General features: G+C 48.5%; 1 protein-coding gene across 1 annotated transcript in view; it reads right to left on the bottom strand.

The window, feature by feature from the left end:
- Positions 1–22,104, bottom strand: part of LOC139421197 (SRC kinase signaling inhibitor 1a) — a 52,952-nt gene that overhangs the window by 13,684 nt on the left and 17,164 nt on the right. Inside the window, exons 4-17 of the mRNA XM_071171839.1 lie at positions 20,783–21,075; positions 17,483–18,357; positions 17,167–17,274; positions 14,962–15,089; positions 14,265–14,285; positions 13,698–13,858; positions 10,561–10,736; positions 9,718–9,848; positions 8,863–9,010; positions 8,104–8,416; positions 7,433–7,700; positions 7,089–7,237; positions 6,853–7,002; positions 2,237–2,368 (exon numbers count right to left, since the gene is read on the bottom strand). Of these exons, the coding sequence (XP_071027940.1) occupies positions 2,237–2,368; positions 6,853–7,002; positions 7,089–7,237; positions 7,433–7,700; positions 8,104–8,416; positions 8,863–9,010; positions 9,718–9,848; positions 10,561–10,736; positions 13,698–13,858; positions 14,265–14,285; positions 14,962–15,089; positions 17,167–17,274; positions 17,483–18,357; positions 20,783–21,075 (3,053 nt within the window). The remainder of the gene's footprint in view (positions 1–2,236; positions 2,369–6,852; positions 7,003–7,088; positions 7,238–7,432; positions 7,701–8,103; positions 8,417–8,862; positions 9,011–9,717; positions 9,849–10,560; positions 10,737–13,697; positions 13,859–14,264; positions 14,286–14,961; positions 15,090–17,166; positions 17,275–17,482; positions 18,358–20,782; positions 21,076–22,104) is intronic.

Raw genomic sequence — 22,104 nt, forward strand, 5'->3', positions numbered from 1 at the left:
GAAATGGATGCTGCCCCAGCTGTCTTATAGGGGAAGGGTACTGGTAGCTAATAATCTTGCTGCCTCTACCCTGTGGCACAGACTAATGATTTTGCAGCCACCAAAGGGTCTGGTACAAGAGCTTCAGAGGACCCTTGTCAACTTCTTCTGGCCTGGACAACACTGGATTAAAGCTGCAGCCCTGTACTTGCCACTGCACGAGGGTGGGCAGGGACTGGTGGACATTTCCTCTAGGATCATGGCTTTCCGGCTTCAAGCAGCCCAGAGACTGTTGTACAGAGACTGTTCTAGCTGGGTCGACACAGCCTACACACTGATGAGGAGAGTGGGCTGTTTGGGCTTAGACACGCACCTTTTCCTCTTAACGCTGGAGGGGGGGTGGTGAATTGCCTGGCCGGACTCCATTTTCTGAGTCTGTTATGCAGGCTTGGAGAGTCCTTGTCAAGTCCCGTAAGACCTGCACGCCACCAGGGATGTGGCTTTTTGAAGAGCCTCTTTTTTATAACACTGCCATCCAGTCCCGTGCTCTGGGTTCAGCCAGCCTACGTTCATGTCTGCTAGGCGTGGGGTGTACCAAGCTGGGTCATCTGATGCAGAGCAGGAGCAGATCGTTGGAGGAGCTGGGAGGAAGAGCAGGGATCCGATCATCTCGCCTACTGAGGAAGGTCGTTGCTGAGGTCTGTGACTCCTTGCCAGTACTTCATCTGCAGTATGTGACTGACACTTCCAAATCTGATCAGTGGAAGGAGGGTCTGGATTATATGTTCCCTGCACTGATTGTTAGTGCTGCGATGGGAGCATTCGAGGAGGACGTGGGGATGCTGCTTTCCTTCCATACCCCGGAGCTGGGTGAGTTCAGGGTGGTGGGAAAGAAGGCCATATACAGAATATGTGTAAAGGTGTCCCATGCCTCTTCCCTGGAAGGGGTAAAATCGATGAGGTGGGCAGGTGTGCTTGGTCCAGGTGCCTCCCCAAAAGGCTGTTGGCGATCATTATACAAACTGCCTATTGGTAAGAGGACAGCTGACCTCCAATGGAGGATAATACATGGAGCTATAGCCACCAACATGCATTTGGTACACCTGGATCCTACTGTTGGGGAGGGGTGTCCATTCTGTGCTGAGTCTGAAACTCTGGCACATCTGTTTTTACAGTGTCCCAGGTTGGTCGGGATGATTGACCTGATCACTAATTGGTTCTCAGCATTGGGAGAGGTTTTCTCTTCCCAACTGTATATATTGGGGCCAAAGTACAGGTATAGTCAAAAGGGTGTAGTTGTGTTGCTTAATTTTGTGTTAGGGGCAGCAAAATTAGCGATATGGAAGACCCTGTGGTGGGAATGCTGGAGTGAATGTTGGCAGCGAGTTTGAGGGTTGAGTTTGCCTATTATAAACTTGTCAACAATATTGATCTGTTTATGAGTATATGGGGTATTCAGAGGTTGTTGTGTTTAGTTACTGTGGAGGAGAAATTGGAGTTGTGTTTTTAATTGATGTGTAACTGTGGTTTTGTATGTGTATTTATTGTGTTGTGGGCTCCCAGAACCAATAAAGATGATTTAAAAAAAATAAAATAAAATCTCTCACACACACACACACACACACACACACACACACACACACACACACACACACACACACACACACACACACACACACACACACACACACACACACACACACACACACACACACACACACACACACACACCTCTCTCTTGATTCACATGAATGGCTCCCTCTCTGAATTCCCAATCAAAGTATTTTTAGCATGTAGAGGGGGTTTAGGTGCACTTCAGTGCTCCGGTATTTTTCAAGTAACATTGACATTAAAGCTTATTTCATTGACATGACTCCTGCCTGCACCAGAGAAGAAAGTTCTCTCTCAGCTTGACTTTGTTCTGACACGGCTGATCAGTTCCATTTCCCCGTCTCCCCTGGGTCCCCTTGCATTTCCCAACTTATAACCCAACATCCTTCAAAACCTTCAGGTGCCCTGGTGCACTACACTATCTATTCCATACACTATCTATATCCCCTTTATCAAACAGGACCCTAGTAGTACTAGTGGCTCTGGCTAATCCATCGACAGTCTATGGACTAAGAAGTCACACCAAGATATGGAGGTACACTAGTACAACAGTGGATTAGGCTACCTTGTGCAGAAGATCGAGGTGTGGGGTCAGTTAGGTAGGGGCAGTCAGTAGTAGATGATCAGTCTCACTAGAATACAGTACCTGCTGCTGGCCCTTGAGGAAGTCTTCCCTCTTGCCAGTTTTGGTCTTCTCTGTGCTGCTCTGCTGCAGGTGCTTCAGTCGAGAGGCAGCCGAGGAGTGGCCTTTACCCACAGCTGAAGAGCTGTTGCCTCCCTGGAGAAGGAGACAAGGAGAGGAGAAGAGGGGAGAGATGTGAGTATTAGTGTCACAGAGCACGAACAGATTTACATTTCATTCCTTTTAATCAGACATATACCAACTCAATAGAAGCTCTCACCCAGTACCCCCGCCGGCTGCTGAAAGCCCTAAGATCAGGGTCCTCACTCTAGCCCTCGCTGAATCACCTCCCTGCTATCCGCCCCACTGACTTTCACTACATCATTACACACTGGCTGCAGAAGATCTGACAAACAGGTGAATATGGAAATGGAAAATTCAAAGTGGTGTGTGCGTAGCGTGGCTGCACCAGGGGCTCCATCATACGATGTCGTCGGATCAACCATTTTCTCTGCCTCTAATACGCAAAAAGTAAATACGCACTCACTCACTCCAACACACATCCTATCTACTCCCCAACCTCCTCCACACACGCACATTGGCTAATAGGAAAGGCAGTGCATATGATTACAGGAGACGGAGCGCCCAGTATGGTATGCTAATATGAATCATTCAGGGGTAGAGTAGGGAACCTGGGTGAAGGATCTGATTGGCCTAACCCAGTTAAAGGCAGTGGTGGTTACAGTACTAATGGTGATGCAACAAGGCGTGAAAACGCTGCAACTCCACACCAATCCCACGTCAAGCCCACGGACCTGTTTCTCCAGCTGAACGGCCGAGAGGAGAAACGGTCCCTGACAGTCAGCCCCATTGTAGCTTGGCACTCCACTGCAGTTGGACTGAATGAAAGTCCATGTACACACAGAGAACACATGGTGGTCCATGCTACAGTCTACCTCTTCACCTGTCTATCTCTAACTCTCTATCTATCATCATTATTCAACCATGTATTTCATTTTGGGAGCTTTACAAGGAGAGTTGACCTAAAGGTGAAATGACAAACTCCGACTCCCAGCATGCAATGAGCCCTCCGAGGTCTGGTCTGCCCTATGCTAATGATTTACTATGGGATAATGAAAACAACAGTGTGTGTCTGTATTCAGTTTCAGACCAATTTGTAAACAAGTTTCAACATTTAGTTTGTCGATAAGCCAAAAGAAAGTTCAAGGTAAAGCTATAATAGTTGAGGATGCAGGTAACTGGTAATTGATTACAGAGACGAGAGAAGTAGCAAAGGACAAAGAGAAGACAAGACAAAGACGTGAAGAGAGGGGGGGAAATAAAGAGGGGAGAGAAAGAGAAACGACAGTTTATTGCAGCAGAGATTGGACTTGCCCTGGTTTACAGAGTAGAAACAGAGGATCAATGAAAAGACAATGAACAACCCGTCTCCAAGTCGACAGTAGCCCCACATAACTAATCACAGTACAGAGAAGGAGAGCATCTGCTGCAGGCCCCTTGGAGTTGAACAGATTAAAGATTTAAAGCCTTCAGGATTTAAAACATTGTTTGGACTGACAAAATCTACCCGTTTTCACAGGTAGCAGACGACAGATTACTTCTATGTGGGAATTGGCAAGTTGAGAGGTTCAACGGAGGTGTGAGGTATAACTCCATGTGAGGTTGGTGTGTTATGTGCTGTCAGATTCCCTCTGAAGTCAATAGGAGGAAGACGAGATAAAGCCTCAGCTTCAGCAGAAACAGCAACCCCAACACTTAAAGCCAAAAAGACAGAAGAGGATAGAGAGAAGTGAGTGCATGCCCTCTAAAGAGCAGAGTCTATGCAGGGGTGCATGTTATAGACCTTGGTCATCGTGTCAGGAGTGTAGGAGGGTTTGGGCTTGGGTGGGACTGGGGGCTTCTTGGTCTCTGAGGTGCTGGTGCCAGGCATCTGGGCTGGGGCTGGAGCCTCTGACAAGGAAGTGTCAGTGGGGAGTGTGCGGTTGGAGAGATGCACTGTGGTGGGGTGGCCACTGAGCTCCAGCAGGGTGTTCTCCAGCTCACGGATGGTTTCATCCAGGCTGTCCAGCCTGCTGTAGGTGCTGCTCCTAATGTCCTCTCCCTGCTTCCAAGGGTTCAGTCCCTGTTCTTCCCTGGCCTGGCTCTCCTTACAACCTGCAGACCCTTTGGGTTTCACTGCTGCTTCTGCAGAGTCCTGACTGGGCTCCGGAAGGGTGGCTAGAATGCTCTTTGTTCCAGTGCTGTGAGGGAGTTTCAGGTTCCTGGCCCCTGTCTCCACCCCTCTCCTCAGAACCTCTCTCAGAGAGTCCTGCTGCTCAGGGGCGAGAGTTATCCTGGAACCCAGGGTACTGAGGCTGCAGTGAGAAGATCCTGCTCTGGGCTTGGGGTCCACCTTGGTTGACCCTGTGTCTTCCTCCCTGCCCAGCAGTAACTGCAGCTTCCTGTAGGCCTCTCTGACCGTCACAGTCTCCCTGAAGAGTACCAGTAGTGGAGCCCCACACAGACGGGTTTCAGTGCTTTCCTCTGAAGGCTGAGGTGGGATGGTGAGTGTCTGTAGAGCCTCTCCCCAGGTCCTGCTGAGCTTCTGGGCCTCCGAGGGTGACATCACCATCACCCCCAGCTCAGTCAGCACCAAGGACAGCTCTTCTCTCTCCTCCCTCTCTTCCTCCTTCTCAAAGGAGTCCAGGATTCTCAGCTCCCCCCGCCGAGAGAGCTTCCTCTGGGGCTGGCTGACGGGATCCTTCCCCTTAGAGACCTCCTGGATCTGGGGGACTGTCTGGGGAGGAGCAGTCTGGCTCTGGGACAGGTCAAATGTTGGGGACATCTGATGGTCTTGTGTTAAGTCTCTGACAAAGCCTTCTGAGGGAGAGAGTGAAACTGACACACACTCTGTCAGCACAATCCGGGGGACAGGAGAGAAGGGTGGACCAGGAAGGGTCGTGCTCTGTGCCTGTTAAACAAAATGGGTGATTAGAAGTAATAGTCCAACATACATTCAATAAGATAAAATAGGATTGTTTTCTAAACAGTGTAATGGTAATTGACTGGTTCTAAAATACTTCTCATTAGGGCACTAACCTGTGAGTGTGATGCCAGTATGCTGGCAGTGCAGTCTGAGCTGCCCTGCTTCCACTGTAGGCCAGAGCGGTCCAACGATGCTCTAGACAGCTGGTAGACACAGTGTAGAGTTTCACAACTGCTCACACACACGCACACGCACACACACACACACACACACACACACACACACACACACACACACACACACACACACACACACACACACACACACACACTGGCACACTCTAACACAGACACGCACATCCATGCACTTCAGAGCACTGCAACCAACACAGAGAGTGACTAGTCACAGGAGTGTTTGTGTGTGAGGAAGAGTGATCACTCCATCAGGGAGTGAGTGTGTGTTGGTATAGGGTGTGTGTGTCGTCTGGAGACAGTGTGTTTAGGGGTGTGTGCTGGTAGTGTAGAACAAGGGGAGTGCTGGACCAAAGGGCTACATTTAAAACAATAGTACAAACTCCTTTACTTTCCCTACAGCACCAAGCAGAATAGGGTCAGTGTACATTCTGTGTGCTGGTGACCAGCTGCTGTGTTTGACAGGAGACCCTGTGGAGAGCACTCTGCAGGTAGAGATAAAAGGTGAGGATGGGACTGTGTACTCTGGGAGGGGGTGTAGAGATCATTGATGGAACATGGGAGTGTGTATTTGAGGGAGGGGGTAGAGGGGTGGAAGTGTTAGTTCGAGGAGGAAGGGGGGTGAGGAGGAAGATGAGGGCAGTCTCAGGAAGCAGCAGTCCACACAAGCCCTCGCGAGGTCAGGGACGGCGTTACCTTGGTGCCCGGGGCCCCTGGGGGCCATAGGTCAAGGCTGGAGGGGGGCACGCTGGTCCTGCTGCGGGGGACACTGGGCAGGGACAGGGGAGGGGGGTGGCTGAGCCTGGGGGGGGTTCTCTGAAACAGCTGGCCAGGGGAAGGGTAGGAGGGAGGGGAGGTTGAAATAATGTAAATAATGGTTAAATTAGTATAAATTATCCATGATATCAAGATAAATTATTATAACGGGTCTATCAAAAAAATATATATATCAGTCCAATTTACTGTTTCCAGCAGGGCATCAGAAAGACAAACACACAACTCAACACTTCATTTAGGTCTACGTGGCCAGGCTGGGTTGGTCTGTGAGCTCTGGGTGACACTCTGTGTTTGTGTGTGATTATGCTGTGTGATCAGCAGTAATCTGGGCCCACAGTGAATGGACTCTCTGTCTCAGTGAGGAGGCCTGGGGTGTGGAGGACATATGGCACCTGCTGCTTTGACCTGACCATCCTCTCTAACACACCAAGCAGCCAGCTAATGAGGCCTACAACGGTCGTGAGTGTGTGTGTGTGTGTGTGTTTGTGTGTGCGTGTGTATATAGCTACAAGCTTTAGGCCAAATTAGGGGCAAAATTAGGGAAGCGGAGGAAGTGCCGTTTTTCAGCAACATTTCCCATTCCGGCCACCCTTACCTAAAATCCTTCAGGGACCACTTCTACTAATACTATATCAACTCTGCAAACACTATTAATCCACTATTTCTCGAAGCTGGTATACCAGTACCTCCAGTTCAGAAGCGATCTTGTCCTCCTCTCCCTCCTCCTTGTCTCCAGAGGCGATGGTGGGAGGGGTCGACGCAGGACGCGGGTTTTCGGACACTGTCCGTCGCAGCTTCACATAGGGCTTCTGTGCTTCTGCCTCCTCCACCTCCGACTTACACACATACATAGTGGAGATCAGAAACTAGGCAGGAGGTGCGTGTGTGTGTGAATATACATCCATGCCTCATGCTCTGTCACCTTCATGCTCTTGCCGGGGATAAGGGTCTCTCCACTGCGGGTGATCAGGCCAGCCGGGGATGATGGGAAGCTGCGTCGAGGTGGTGGGGGAGGGGGCGACTTCGAGGGCTTCTCTGTACGATAGCGAGTCACTGTCAGCTGCTCTGCATCTGTGGCAGGCAGGGCAGTACCATGGGCACCCGTTAGAGAACCGGACACAGTACATTCATACTGGCACCACAGCCGACACTGACACATTCATGAGCTGAGTATGTGACAAAACACTGCTGCCCATCAGTACATCAAAAACAACAACGCTCTACTGTTACCTCTGTTGGGTGAGGAGAGGTCTGATGTATCCTTACCAGAACCACGTCTGGAGCCAGGTTCCTTCCCCGAGAGCTTGTGTGTGGCGTGCTGGGGCTTGGTAGGGCGGTGCTCTGTGGTCCCTCCCCCACTCTGGGACTGGGAGGGTGTGTTGGAAGAGGGCTTGTTGATCTGCTTGGCGGCAAAGTCCAGGTCTGGGATGGCCTTCATCAGCTCAGCCTGGGTCTCCTCCAGCAGACGGTTGATGTCTTGAGCACTGTACTGGGTCAGACTGGCCCGCTTCTCCTCCCAGTCCCGCTCTGCTGCCTGGGGAGGGGGAACCATAGAGAGATATAGCACAGTGAGGGATATTGTATACACACACACACACTCACCACAGGAGGTTGGTGGCACTTTAATTGGGGAAGACGTGCTTGTGGTCATGACTGGAGCAGAATCAGTGGAATGGTATAAAATACATCAAACATGTGTCTCCATGTGTTTGATACCATTCCATTCGCTCCATTCCAGCTCTTATTATGAGCCGTCCTCCCCTCAGCAGAATCCACTGACACTCACTCACACATGTGCAGACATCCACACTTGCAGACTCACTCATGCCTACGCACACTCTCCTCCAAAACCTATACATACTGTATCATCATACCAATGCTACACTAGGACAACTACAGACTAAACACTAGAATGGAGTAACAGAAGGGTTCCTTACCAGTCGAACCTCCACAGACACAGCCTTATCAGCGGCAGCGCGGTTGGCCAGCTCTTCCAGGGCCCGGCCCTTGTGAGGCACAGGGGGATGATTGTCCCTGTGAGGGCCAGAGGAGGGTTGGCTGGGTCCATGACTGTGACTATGGCTGTGGCTGGAGTGGGGGCTCCAGTTAGACAGGCTGCTGCCGCCCCTCAGGTCACTGAGGTTGAGAGGGGGGCTGGTGGGCATGTCAAAGTCACAACTCTTACGGAAGTCCTCACTGCTGTGCTTGGGGAAGTCCTCCTGCTTCTTCCACACGCCCTCGTTCACTTGCCTGACCACACAAACACAGCCAGTGTCAGGCGATGCCAGTAACGTCTGTATATCGGCCGTTATGTGGTCAGTGCTGGTGGGCTGTGGCTAGACAATGCAGGCTCTGAGTTAAACATCGTTCATGTACCTGTGATGTTGGATCAGTGTTGATGTTTCAATGGCGGTCAGTGTGTTGGGTCGTACCTGTGCAATGGCGGTCAGTGTGTTGGGTCGTACCTGCGCAATGGCGGTCAGTGTGTTGGGTCGTACCTGCGCAATGGCGGTCAGTGTGTTGGGTCGTACCTGCGCAATGGCGGTCAGTGTGTTGGGTCGTACCTGCGCAATGGCGGTCAGTGTGTTGGGTTGTACCTGCGCAATGGCGGTCAGTGTGTTGGGTCGTACCTGCGCAATGGCGGTCAGTGTGTTGGGTCGTACCTGCGCAATGGCGGTCAGTGTGTTGGGTCGTACCTGCGCATAGTGGTCAGTGTGTCAGTGACGCTCTTGCAGCGTTTCAGCAGGGCGTCCAGTCTGTGTGGCTCCTCCTTCAGGAACTTGACAGCCTCCACCTCCACCCTCAACACCACCCGCATCTTACTCTGCAGACTGGGGAACTGGTCTGGAGGGAGACAGGGAGAGAGAGGGGACACTACATCTTACTCTGCAGACTGGGGAACTGGTCTGGAGGGAGACAGGGAGAGAGAGGGGACACTACATCTTACTCTGAAGACTTGGGAACTGGTCTGGAGGGGGACAGGGAGAGAGAGGGGACACTACATCTTACTCTGCAGACTGGGGAACTGGTTTGGAGGGGGACAGGGAGAGAGAGGGGACACTACATCTTACTCTGCAGACTGGGGAACTGGTCTGGAGGGGGACAGGGAGAGAGAGGGGACACTACATATTCACATCTCAGGAGTTACAACGGGAGTCTGATTCTGAGAGCGGTGATTGTGATGTCTGGATGTTTGAGACTCATGTGTGTCTGTGATTGACTATCTTAGTCAGTGCCTACAGTGTGTCTGTGAGTGATGAGTGTATGAGACCATGTCAGTGTGTCTGTGAGTGATCAGTGGACCGTGTCAGTGTGTCTGTGAGTGATCAGTGTATCAGACCCACAGGAGGTTGGTGTCCCCCTAATAGGGGAGAACAGGCTCGTGGTAATGGCTGGAACGGAATTAGTGGAATGGTATCAAATACATCAAACACATGGTTGGCAGGCGTTTTATTTGTTCCATTATTACGAGCTGTTAACAGACTCAGACTCCTGTGATGAGACCCTGTCAGTGTGTCTGTGAGTGATCAGTGTATCAGTGAGTGACTTACTCTTGAGCTCTGTGAGTGTCTCTCCTAGTTTCCTCAGAAGCGAGGCCTTCTCCTCCAGCTCCTGAATCGTCACCAGTTTGTGATTGACAGACGAACCCTTCTGGATATCCTCCACTGACTTCTCCAGGTCACTGGAGAGACAACACAGGAGAGACGTGTCAACACAAGGCCTTCACAGTTAACATGAAAAAGTTCATGTTATGAAGAATGTAATGTTCCACTGAGAACACTGTGGTGTGTGTGTCGAAGCGAGAGAACCACAAGACCGATGGAGAGACATACACACAGTCTGGACACACACATGTACACACGAACGCTGGCACACACACACACACACACACACACACACACACACACACACACACACACACACACACACGCTGACGAAGCTAAACCACTAATGAAAATCCAACTTAATGATGTCAAGTAAATCAGCCTGAAGCCATATGGCCAATCAAAATGGTATGAATATTTAAATGAAATAAAATGGCTATTAGCAACGGTTAATAACAAGCCTAGATTAACAGCGATGATCTAACGAGGCAAATGATTAATTAAAAAATGTCCACTCATATAAAGTTACACACTCTGCTAAACCAGGCAGTGTCTGGGTAACGCATGGAGATTGTTTCTGTTACCAGTAGGAAGGCCTGTATTACTGCCTTAGTACAACCATCTTATAGGACCTCCTTAGAACCTCAATGATCTTAATGACCTACAAATAATAACAACAATAATAATCATGTGAATAGATTTTGTCAATCAGTCAGTCAGTCAGTCAGTCAGTCATTCAACAAACGGATCTCAAGGAAGGAATGATTCCGTGACCAGGTGAGTACTGACTGGAGCTGCTGGATGATAAACTCCTCCTCGTTGAGGTACTTGAGTCTCTCCTCTTCCACCAGGAGGCGCTGTCGCTGCAGAGGGTCCTCCTGCTTTCTCAGAGCGTCACTCACACGCACGTTCAGCTCCTTCTCCGTTCTTTTCAGCAGCGTCGTCACACTATCCTGGTTCTGGAGCTGCGCACACACACACGCACACACACAAACAGACACAACCACACACAAACACACACAACCGCACACGCACACACACACACACACACACACACACACACACACACACACACACACACACACACACACACACACACACACACACACACACACACACAATACTGAATGGTTAAACAAGATTATATTGTGTAACTAATAGTGTTCTGAATGATAGTCCATGTAGCAGAAATCAGTGTATCCAAATTGTGTAGGTAATAGACAATACAGGTGTCTGAGGTCAAACAATAGAGAATTCTGCAGATCATTAATGGTGCACATCTGCTGCAATACAATAAGCCTCCCTCTGAATTTGGTATCACACACCTACGGTGGTCCTGCCCAGAGCAGTAAGTAGCTTGTAGAGGTCAAGATAGCAAAGGAATCACAGTGACAACATCCTTTTATTAGCATACCATATTATCAGGCAGTTGTGCTATTAGCATACCATATTATCAGGCAGTTGTGCTATTAGCATACCATATTATCAGGCAGTTGTGCTATTAGCATACCATATTATTAGGCAGTTGTGCTATTAGCATACCATATTATCAGGCAGTTGTGCTAATAGCACACCATATTATCAGGCATGTGCAATTAGCATACCATATTATCAGGCAGTTGTGCTATTAGCATACCATATTATCAGGCAGTTGTGCTATTAGCATACCATATTATCAGGCAGTTGTGCTATTAGCATACCAAAAAGCTAATTTCCTGCAATTCTACTCTGTCCAATGGCTAATTCTGTGTTCTCATGCTCAAACATTAAAACAAAATCAATGGGACCCCAATCAGGGCCCCTGAGCATGTGTCCTGCGTGTCCGGTCGGTAATGCAGACATGCAAAACTTCTCCTAAATTCATTGTTTGATTATTGATTATTGATTATTGATTATTGATATTGGTTTCATTGCTTTAGCTTTTATTTTTGTGATTTCTAGTTCTAAAATATTATAATTTTAGATATTCTGAGCCAACCTGTCAGATAATGTCATTAGCTGATGATGGAACCCATCACAGCTCTGTGTGTGTGTGTGTGTGTGTGTGTGTGTGTGTGTGTGTGTGTGTGTGTGTGTGTGTGTGTGTGTGTGTGTGTGTGTGTGTTTCTCACTCAGAGAAAAATAAGGTTCACACACAGCAGACAACAACAGGGTTTCCAGTTAGTGAATTGCACTAGCAGGGACCTCTAAATCCTACTGCAAAGCACTCAATCAAAATTCAAGACACATCCAGAACTATGAATGGAATCTGTCATAATGTATGCAATACAACCACTACTGAGATGAAAGCACCTGCTTAGCAAGGGAAGTTAATCATGGATTTATTTTATGTTCCAGGGAATCAAACTGAACAACAGTATAAACAATGTGCTCTGCAGCATTACTTCTCACAATGAAAACATTTCTACTCTCTTTCTGTTTCTTTCTCTGCATTATGCTACCTCTACCACGTTCACCCTTCCTCTCCCTTCTCTCTCTCGCTCTACATAATTCATGAGCATCATGTATTATTCAGGCCTGGGGCCGTCTCCATGGGCAACGGGGCGGGTCAGAGGTTAGGAGCCAGGCTTGGGCTCCCACACAGGTAAATGACTGAGATTATTACTACTCTCTAGTCCCACTGTGCTGCATTTGGCTTCAATTTACCACTTGACTCCTCTCCATCTGTGTATTTTCCCCCTCAGAACAGCCTCAATTCGTCAGGGCATGGACTCTACAAGGTGTCGAAAGTGTTCCACAGGAATGCTGGCCCATGTTGACTCCAATAGTTCCCACAGTTGTGTCAAGTTGGCTGGATGTCCTTTGGGTGGTGGACCTTTGTTGATACACATGGGAAACTGTTGAGCGTGAAAAACCCAGCAGCATTGCAGTTCTTGACACAAACCGGTGCACCTGGCACCTACAGCACTACAATGCCCAGTTCAAAGGCACCTCTTTTGTCTTGCCCGTTCACCCTCTGAATGGCACACACACAATCCATGTATCAATCGTCTCAAGGCTTAAACATTCGTATTTAACTTGTCTCCTCGCCTTCATCTACAGTGATTGAAGTGGATCTAACAGGTGACATCAATAAGGGATCATAGCCTTCACCTGGATTCATCTGGTAAGTCTATGTTGTGGAAAGTTCAAGTATTCATAATGTTTTGTATACTCAGTGTATTTTTCTCCAACAATAAATCCAACCACTTAAACCCAGTTCCTCATCAGAAGAGAGTTGGTGCAGGTACTGCTGCTGTGCCTCTCTGTGCGCACCAGTATGTTGAGGAAATCACAGGCTATAAAACTACAAAACCCAGGAGTCATGAGCCATTGAGCTGGGCCCTAGGGAGAGCTTAACGATGCATGAAGTGGACTGGACCACTGACTGTGTCCACTGTTATGTTTCATAAACTCTCTCTAAATGAAGAGACAGACAGGGCAGACTGTTAAACGGCCCTGCGCTGTCCCTAAATCACATACGCCATATCCTCTACACTTCTTAATTTATTTTCCCCACTGATCTGATGTGTTAGAGCAACCACTCCCCCCCCCCCAGAGAGTTAAAACACAGACAGGACCATTCTCTTCTCTCCTCAGCCTGTAACCATGGTACCGCAGGGAGTCACAGGGGAAACGTTGAATGGTTTCATTTCTTTCCATTATCTGATGCTGCGTCCACCTTCACAGGGATATTCACTAGGCTCGGGTCTTAACGACCACAGCTTCAAACTCTTAGTACCAACACATACAACAACTTTAATCTTCCATTGTCTCGCAAAGCATACTATGACCTAAATGTGTCGTAGAAGAAGACATCATGTTCATTATTGTGTGTGTGTGTGTGTGTGTGTGTGTGTGCACGTGCCTGTGTGCCTGTGTGCCTGCGCGTTTGTGTAAACAGTCGTACTAATAGATGCATTGAGAGTAGGCCCAGTCGTTTTCACCTGCATCTTGCGGAGCTGGGAGAGCTGTTTGCGCAGGTCGGTGGCGTTCTGCTGCAGGTCGTGGAGGTGAAGCTGCATCTGCAGCCGGGTGACGGTGGTGACCTGGCTGTCTCCGGAGGGAGGGGGGGGCATCAGAGCCAGCGGGGCCGACGGCGTCAGAGCTGACAATCACAGGACAGAACTCGGGTTATGAGGAAGTCAGAGGAAACTGGGTTATTTACAATGCTGTATGTATAAAGACATCTGACACACAACAGCAGATGAATGCACGCACGCGCACACACACACTTCCACACGCAGTCTTGGGAGCACAGGTAAAGGATCCCAGCTCAGTTCCTGGACAGAGGTAGACTGAAAACGAACAGAGAGAGTATGTTGATGGTGCGAGAAGAGGGGGGGGGGGGGGGGGGGGGGTAGAGAGGATTATAGACAACCAAAGGGTACATAAGAGAAGAGACACACCACCACCAATATCGGAGCTGCGACAACACCAGACACCCACCCAGGGGCAGAGAGATAAGAGGAGAGATAGAAGAGAAGAGGAGAAGGGAAGAAGAGTGAAACTACCTTTCCGCTTCAGCCGTCCAGCTGTAACACAGAAGCAGTGAGCCAGTTACCAAAGATAAAGAGAGAGAAGAGAGAGTGGAGGAAAATTGAGAGTAATCTTCAAGGTTTACATTGCCAGAGGCAAATGAGGACCCCTGGACACTTTCTCTATCGACTATTGCTGAGAGAAAAACGGCTAATTTAACAGCTTTATTTTCTGGTGTTATTTCATGTCAAGGAGAGGCATCAAAGGCAGACGTGTCTTTTCGCTGGCCCTTTGAAGGTCTGGCCATTGAACAGCAAGTCTATGCAGACTCACTCATGCTAAACAGAGGTATGAGCACCATGGGAAGAAAGAGATATGGAGAGAGAGAGGGAGTGAGAGAAAAGAGAAATACAACAGAAGAAGAAAGGGAAGGAAATGTGAGAGTAAGAGAGAGATATTACAAGCAGAGACAGAGGGATGGGTTTGTGTCTAGGTTGCGAGTTGAGGGAGATGTCATTCTATGTCTGTTGTGGTTTAAAGACCAGTAGCCATCTTATCTGTTAAAATAACTGGTCTAGGCCTGGCCCAGTGGGTAAACGGACCTGAAAACTAAGCTCAACCTGAACTATTGTAAATGGTTAGCAGGACTGGACGCAGTCTGACTACAAGATCAAACTAAAATTCAATTCACCTCAATCTAGTTTGAGCTAGAACTTTGCGCGTAGTACTCACTTCGAGTGGCGGAGCCGTCGCTGTTGGATTCGGTCTTCTCGCTGGAAGAGAAAGGGAAGGGCCGTGAGAACTCCGAGCCCTGGTCCGGAGGGCAGCCCGCCATCATGCAGAGACGCAGTAGGCCGCATCTGAGGATCAACCAGGGCCACAGGGCAAGGCAATTACAGTGCTAATGCCAACACCTGTACTATACTTACGCATGATGTACTTACACTACAGAGTGCTTTATACTGTCCACAGGGCAAGGTCATTATTACCAGCCAATTACAGTGCTAATGCCAACACCTGTACTATACTTATGCATGATGTACTTATACTACAGAGTGCTTTATACTGTCCACAGGGCAAGGTCACTATAACCAGCCAATTACAGTGCTAATGCAAACACCTGTACTATAATCATGTACAGTACTACTATACTGCAATAATGTACTTGAACGTATTCTGGTCTGTTAAACAATGATATAGTATCCTGAGACCAGTCATGTATTTCTGTGTTCGTCCTGTCATGGTCTACTGCTGTAGTAGTATATACAGCTGAAGTCGGAAGTTTACATACACTTAGGTTGGAGTCATTAAAACTTGTTTTTCAACCACTCCACACATTTCTTGGTAACAAACTATAGTTTTGGCAAGTCAGTTAGGACATCTACTTTGTGCATGACACAAGTCATTTTTCCAACAATTGTTTACAGACAGATTGTTTCACTTATAATTCACTGTATCACAATTCCAATGGGTCAGAAATTCACATACACTGTGTTGACTGGGCCTTTAAACAGCTTGGAAAATTCCAGAAAATGATGGCATGGCTTAAGAAACTTCTGATAGGCTAATTGACATAATTTGAGTCAATTGGAGGTGTACCTGTGGATGTATGTCAAGGCCTACTTTCAAACTCAGTGCCTCTTTGCTTGACATCATGGGAAAATCAAAAGAAATCAACCAAGACCTCAGAAAACAAATTGTAGACCTCCACAAGTGTGGTTCATCCTTGGGAGCAATTTCCAAACGCCTGAAGTACCACGTTCATCTGTACAAACAATAGTACGCAAGTATAAACACCTTGGTACCACGCAGCCATCATACCGCTCAGGAAGGAGACACGTTCTGTCTCCTAGACATGAACGTACTTTGGTGCGAAGTGCAAATCAATCCCAGAACAACAGCAAAGGACCTTGTGAATATGCTGGAGGAAACAGGTACAAAAGTATCTATATTCACAGTAAAACGAGTCCTATATCGACATAATCTGAAAGGCAGCTCAGCGAGGAAGAAGCCAGTGCTCCAAAACCGCCATAAAAAGCCTGACTACGGTTTGCAACTGCACATGGGACAAAGATCGTACTTTTTGGTGAAATGTTTTCTGGTCTGATGAAACAAAAATAGAACTGTTTGGCCATAATGACCATCGTTATGCTTTGAGGAAAAAGGGGGAGGCTTGCAAGCCGAAGAACACCATCCCAACCGTGAAGCACGGGGGTGGCAGCATCATGTTGTGAGGGTGCTTTGCTGCAGGAGGGACTGGTGCACTTCACAAAATAAATGGCTTCATGAGGAAGGAAAATGATGTAGATATATTGAAGCAGCATCTCAAGACAAGTTAAAGCTTGGTCGCAAATGAGTCTTCTTAATGGACATTGGCACCAAAGCATACTTCCAAAGTTGTGGAAAAATGGCTTAAGGACAAAAAAGATAAGGTATTAGAGTGGCCATCACAATCCTTGACCTCAATCCCATAGACAATTTGTGGGCAGAACTGAAAAAGCATGTGCGAGCAAGGAGGCCTACAAACCTGACTCAGTTACACCAGCTCTCAGGAGGAATGGGCCAAAATTCACCCAACTTATTGTGGGAGGCTTGTGGAAGGCTACCAGAAACGTTTGACCCAAGTTAAACAATTTAAAGGCAATGCTACCAAATACTAATTGAGTGTATGTAAATTTCTGACCCACTGGGAATGTGATGAAACAAACAAAAGCTGAAATAAATAATTCCCTCTACTATAATTCTGACATTTCACATTCTTAAAAAAAGTGGTGATCCTAACTGACCTAAAACAGGATTTTTGTTTACTAGGATTAAATGTCTGGAATTGTGAAAAACTGAGTTTAAATGTATTTGGCTAAGGTGTATGTAAACTTCCGACTTCAACTGTACATCTATGAATGGCTCTGTGTGTTTGGGCTCTTAAGGGGGTCTTACGTGCTGTCACTGTCGGGTGCTTTGGTCAGTACACTCTGTACCAGGCCTGTCAGACTGGCTATCTGTTTCTCCATGGCCTCCATACGATCCAGACGATCCAGACGCTCCCTGGAGAAAGCCAGTAGGTTAACACACGCTGGTCAGTTAGGTTCACTCACACACACACAAACATGGAAGCTGGTGCACCCACACATCCCACAGTAACGTCAAAACATACTAGTATACACTAGAAAACACCTAGTGAAACACGTACTGTATAGAGGAAGCATGAAATATCAAACCACACATACACACACACACACATACACATACTCACCTGGACTCAGAAGTCTCTCCAGGGAGTGGGGAGCTGTATCCGGGCGCAAACCTGCTCCCGTCCCCTCCCGGCCCGGCCTGCAGGACCAGAGGGTCAGAGCTGGAACTGGGCCTGGACTTGGGGCTCTCCACAAACACGGAAGAGGAGGCTGAGTCCTTGCGGAAGGTCTGCCTGACCGGAGAGGCTCGGCTGGGGGAGCTAGAGTACGAGTCCCCCCTGTCCCTCAGCTGCATATCAGGGATCTTCTGGGGGGAGGAGGGGGGCATGCGGAAGCCCATGCCCAGTGTGGCTGAGGAATAGGAGTCGGAGTATAGGGGACCTCCAGGCTTGTACAGGGCGTCCTCCAGCTCCCCCTGCAGGGCGGCAGCAGAGTATGTGCTGAGGGAGCGCACAGAGCCGCGGCGATACAGCCCACCGGATACGGGGAAGCCGAAGGGGTCTCCGATGGCAGCCAGCGACTGTGTGGAGGCGATGCTGAGGCGGCCCTCGTGTACCAGGCTGTAGGGGTCGGCGTACAGCCCCTCCTTCACCAGCATCATGTTCTTCCCAGAAACCTCCTCGTCGGGCTTGACGTCGCGGCGCTCCAGGATGGCGCTAGGGGAGGAGGACAGGCCGGCGTTGGGGCCCCCGTGGTGGGAGACGGCTCCAGGGTGGTGGGAGTGCTGGGGCTGGTGCTGCTGGGGGTGCTGCTGGTGCTGGGAGTGTTGTTGTAGCTGGGGGTGACTACCCGGCCCGGCAAAGGAGGGGGGCCGACCCCCGCTGTAGGACAGACGTGAGCGGGATGGGGAGCCGGATGGGGGCGAGGCGGAGGAGGAGGGCAGGGTGTTGAGGCGGCGGGTGGGGGAGGACTCTCGGGACGTGTACACCAGATCCCTCTGAAACGACATCAGGGACGGGGGTGGAGGGTAGGTTACCATGGATACTAGTGGATGAAAACGCTGTGCTCCCCCTCTGTGCCAGGCTGACAATCAGAGGATAGGAAATCACACTGACATTGGACAGTCTGTGGCAGCCTGGGCTCATCATCGCAAGCCCACATCAAATACCAGCACACAATCAACACGTGTGATTGAAGTCTATAGTAATGGCTCTATCCAAGAGTACAGTAAGGCTTATAGGATATGGGATTACCTACATGTATTGACTGTCACCTTACAGTGTAATAACTGAAAATGAAAGAGCTTAAAAAAGGGGCCTAGTCCAGCCTTATTGTTTCTTTCTTCTCCTTCCACTCGTCTAAGAGAACCTCTGAGCTCCTTTTAACCAGCCCAACTAAACCCACCGGATTACAAAGAGCTGGTATTCAGCACGTCTCCATATCTGCACATATCCATGTCTTCTCTATTGAAGAGAAGTGAGAGGAAGCAGGAGACTAAACCACTCCTGGTTCATTGGAATGAATGTGAGGAATTTCCTCATCCACCACAGGTTCTTTTTTCTCTCCTCCACCGCTTGCCTGGATGGTCTAAAACTTTTACATTCTGCCTCATTTTTACTCTGCATCTCCCACTTTTTCAATTCCTCTCTCTCTCCTGTTTATGTCTTTCCACAACCTACAGTAATTACCTCTCTCTCCTGTTTATGTCTTTCCACAACCTACAGTAATTATCTCTCTCTCCTGTTTGTCTTTCCACAACCTACAGTAATTATCTCTCTCTCCTGTTTGTCTTTCCTCAACCTACAGTAATTACCTCTCTCTCCTGTTTGTCTTTCCTCAACCTACAGTAATTACCTCTCTCTCCTGTTTGTCTTTCCTCAACCTACAGTAATTACCTCTCTCTCCTGTTTGTCTTTCCACAACCTACAGTAATTACCTCTCTCTCCTGTTTGTCTTTCCACAACCTACAGTAATTACCTTTCTCTCCTGTTTATGTCTTTCCTCAACCTACAGTAATTACCTCTCTCTCCTGTTTGTCTTTCCACAACCTACAGTAATTACCTTTCTCTCCTGTTTATGTCTTTCCTCAATCTACAGTAATTATCTCTCTCACCTGTTTCTTTCCTCTAACTCTCCTACTCTCCTTTCCTTCCTCTAGTCATCCCTGTGTCTTTGCCTCCTCATCCTTTTTTAAATATCCTCTTTCCTTTCTCCTAATCTTCCCATACAGTATACTGTAAAGTGATGATGGACAGGACTGTGTATAAGAGCCATTGCAGAAGGAGGGCATCACACACACACAAACACACACACACACAAACACACACACACACACACACACACACACACACACACACACACACACACACACACACACACACACACACACACACACACACACACACACACACACACACACACACACACACACACACACACACACACACACACACACACACGTACAGAGGAGTCGGGACACACACACACACACACACTTGTACAGAGGAGTCGGGACACACACTTACATAAAACCCTGAAAACACAGTTAAAACCAACTATCCAAACCCAAAAATGTACACCCGGGAGCAGTTCAATGTCAAGACGTTAGTTAACATGCAGGGTAGTCCCCAGCACAGCACTGAACTAGGAGGGGGTGTGCAGTTCACACACACAGTCATAGAACAAAGAGCCAGCAAAGAGCCAGCAACTTGAATGTTCTTCAAAGGCCTGGCTTTACCCTCCTGGAAATAAGAACTCTCTATGATTTAATTTAATCTAGTTAATCTGGGATATTTTGGTGTTCCTCCATACACAATTTAGGGATTTTAGTATGCCTGCACGCACTCACAAAAACACATTCATACGCACAGACAGAGAGACACACACACACACACACACACACACACACACACACACACACACACACACACACACACACACACACACACACTCTAATTATTTGCATAGGTAATGGCTGATTCATCCGCAATGTAGTGTGACTATTACAGATGGAAGGGACTGAAAACAGAACAACTTCAAGGTTCCTTGAACTCCACCAAAACAGAGACATGCACAGGGGGTGAAACAAGCTCATCTCCCTGGGAAACACTGTTATTTAGTGTCCAGGCAGCATATGGTGCTCTTGAAGATAAAAGTACTGCGCAGCGGGAATATCTGGAGAAATAACCTATACGCCTCCACAACCTGTCAAACTTACTGTTGCAACATAAACACAAAAGAGCTGTTGCACCTTCAAAGGTCAAAGCCCAATAGTAGTGTGACAGTATCAGTATAGTAGAATCCAGAGCCCTCCATCCACCTATCTCCCTATCAGACGCCCAGCCCAGCTCCACCCCCCCCCCCCCCCCCTCCCTCAGCATCCCTCTCTCCTCCCTCACCCTTCTCTCCCCTCCCTGTCTCACCCTCAGGTCCCCGTTGACCAGGTGTGTGGCGGGGTAGGAGGCGTAGATGGGCTCCTTGCGGTAGATCTTGATGATGCTGCGGTCCTGGATGTCCCGGATGTCCTCCAGCTCGTAGAAGACGTTGCGCGCCTCGTCCTTGATCAGGATGGCCGTGTTGGAGGACTTGAGCATCCCCGCCGTCAGCTTCTGGGGGAACATGTGCACGATGAGGGCATGCAGCGTGTCCAGGCTGCTCAGCTCGTGGGTGATGTGCACCCGCCGCGTCTCATCCCCAAACTGCAGGAACAGCACGCCTGGAGAAGGAGAGGGATGAAGAGAGAGGGGGAGAGAATTGATCATATATTTTGAAGATCTTTTCTAAATTTACTGAACAGCTAGAGAGAGATTATGACTGGGGAAAAGGTAGAGAGAAGCTGGGTCAAAGGGCAGCAGGCCGGATTTGAACCTATGCCGACACCGTAGATGTGTTGACCACACTAGGCCACAGAGAGAGGATTTAAAGTCAAGGGTGAAGGTGGCGCAGGAGATAATAGAACAATAGAGGAAAGGGTGACGAAAGTCAAATGAAAAGGAGAGAGAGATAAAGGGAAGGTCTGGTTGATAAACAGAGGAGGAGGAGGTGGGAGTGAGAGAGTGCCACTGTTCTAAAGCACTGCCTAAAGTCCTCTTCCAAAGGGCTCATCATCCGTCACTGTCACTGCTTCTACAGCGCTCTGTTTCTCCCTGCGTGCTTAGCATCGCCTACACCCACCAATGTTTATAAGTCTGATCCATCCACCCTGTAAAGCTGTCCCAACGATGAGTTCACACTTATGATACTGTAGACCACACTGTAAAGCTGTCCCAACACTGAGTTCACACTTATGATACTGTAGTCCACACTGTAAAGCTGTCCCAACGATGAGTTCACACTTATGATACTGTAGGCCACACTGTAAAGCTGTCCCAACACTGAGTTCACACTTATGATACTGTAGTCCACACTGTAAAGCTGTCCCAATGATGAGTTCACACTTATGATACTGTAGTTCACACTGTAAAGCTGTCCCAACGATGAGTTCACACTTATGATACTGTAGTCCACACTGTAAAGCTGTCCCAACACTGAGTTCACACTTATGATACTGTAGTCCACACTGTAAAGCTGTCCCAACACTGAGTTCACAGGTATGACACTGTAGTCCACACTGTAAAGCTGTCCCAACACTGAGTTCACACTTGTGATACTGTAGTTTACACTGTAAAGCTGTCCCAACACTGAGTTCACACTTTTGATACTGTAGTCCACACTGTAAAGCTGTCCCAACACTGAGTTCACACTT

This window comes from Oncorhynchus clarkii, chromosome 12 (assembly GCF_045791955.1).
Source record: "Oncorhynchus clarkii lewisi isolate Uvic-CL-2024 chromosome 12, UVic_Ocla_1.0, whole genome shotgun sequence".
Lineage (NCBI taxonomy): Eukaryota > Metazoa > Chordata > Actinopteri > Salmoniformes > Salmonidae > Oncorhynchus > Oncorhynchus clarkii.